At 42.8% G+C, this 936-nt stretch overlaps 1 protein-coding gene across 1 annotated transcript; it reads left to right on the top strand.

Moving 5' to 3' along the window:
* Positions 1 to 33: 33 nt before the first annotated feature.
* On the top strand, positions 34 to 930 carry LOC102258448 (olfactory receptor 4L1-like; the record flags this gene model as incomplete). The annotated part of the gene is made up of 1 exon (XM_005852870.1): positions 34 to 930. A coding segment is annotated over exon 1 (897 nt), but the record flags the coding sequence as incomplete, so codon positions are not given.
* Between the last annotated feature and the right edge of the window lie 6 nt (positions 931 to 936).

Below are 936 nucleotides of genomic sequence, written 5' to 3'. Positions count from 1 at the left end.
AAAGAACTTCTGGGACTTTTCTGATTTGAGTAAATGGATCTCAAAAATGAATCTGTAGTGACTGAGTTTATTTTACTAGGATTTTCTGGACAATGGGGACTTCAGATTTTCTTCTTTGTGACATTCTCCTTGGTCTACAGTGCTACTGCATTGGGAAACATTCTCATTATAGTCACAGTGACATTTAGCGCCACCCTTCATTCTCCCATGTACTTCCTCCTTGGAAACCTCTCTTTTTTGGACATGTGTGTCTCCACTGTTACCACACCCAAGATGATCACAGACCTGCTCGCTGAACACAAGACCATCTCCATATGGGGCTGCATGACCCAGATGTTCTTTATGCACTTCTTTGGGGGTGCAGAGATGACTCTTTTGATAGCCATGGCCTTTGACAGATACGTAGCCATATGTAAACCCCTGCACTACAGGACAATCATGAGCCATCGCTTGCTGAAGGGGTTTGTGATACTTTCGTGGATAATTGGGTTTATACACACCATGAGCCAGATGGTATTAATAGTGAATTTGCCTTTCTGTGGCCCCAATGTTGTAGACAGTATATTTTGTGACCTTCCCCTTGTGATTAAGCTTGCTTGTATCCAAACATATACCCTGGAACTATTTGTCATTGCTGACAGTGGGCTGCTCTCACTTATCTGTTTCATCCTCCTGCTTGTCTCCTACGCTGTCATCCTGGTCACTGTGTGGCAAAGATCATCTGGAGGGCTCTCCAAGGCTCTGTCCACATTGTCTGCACATGTCATTGTAGTCACTCTGTTCTTTGGACCTTGTATCTTTATCTATGCCTGGCCATTCAATAGTTTTGCAGGCAATAAAATCCTTTCTGTATTTTACACTGTTATCACACCCTTCCTGAATCCGATTATTTATACCCTGAGAAACCAGAAAATGCAAGTGGCCATGAGAAAATTA

The sequence above is a fragment of the Myotis brandtii genome, unplaced genomic scaffold (assembly GCF_000412655.1).
Source record: "Myotis brandtii unplaced genomic scaffold, ASM41265v1 C41930660, whole genome shotgun sequence".
Lineage (NCBI taxonomy): Eukaryota > Metazoa > Chordata > Mammalia > Chiroptera > Vespertilionidae > Myotis > Myotis brandtii.
This window is presented reverse-complemented; position numbering and strand designations above follow the sequence as displayed.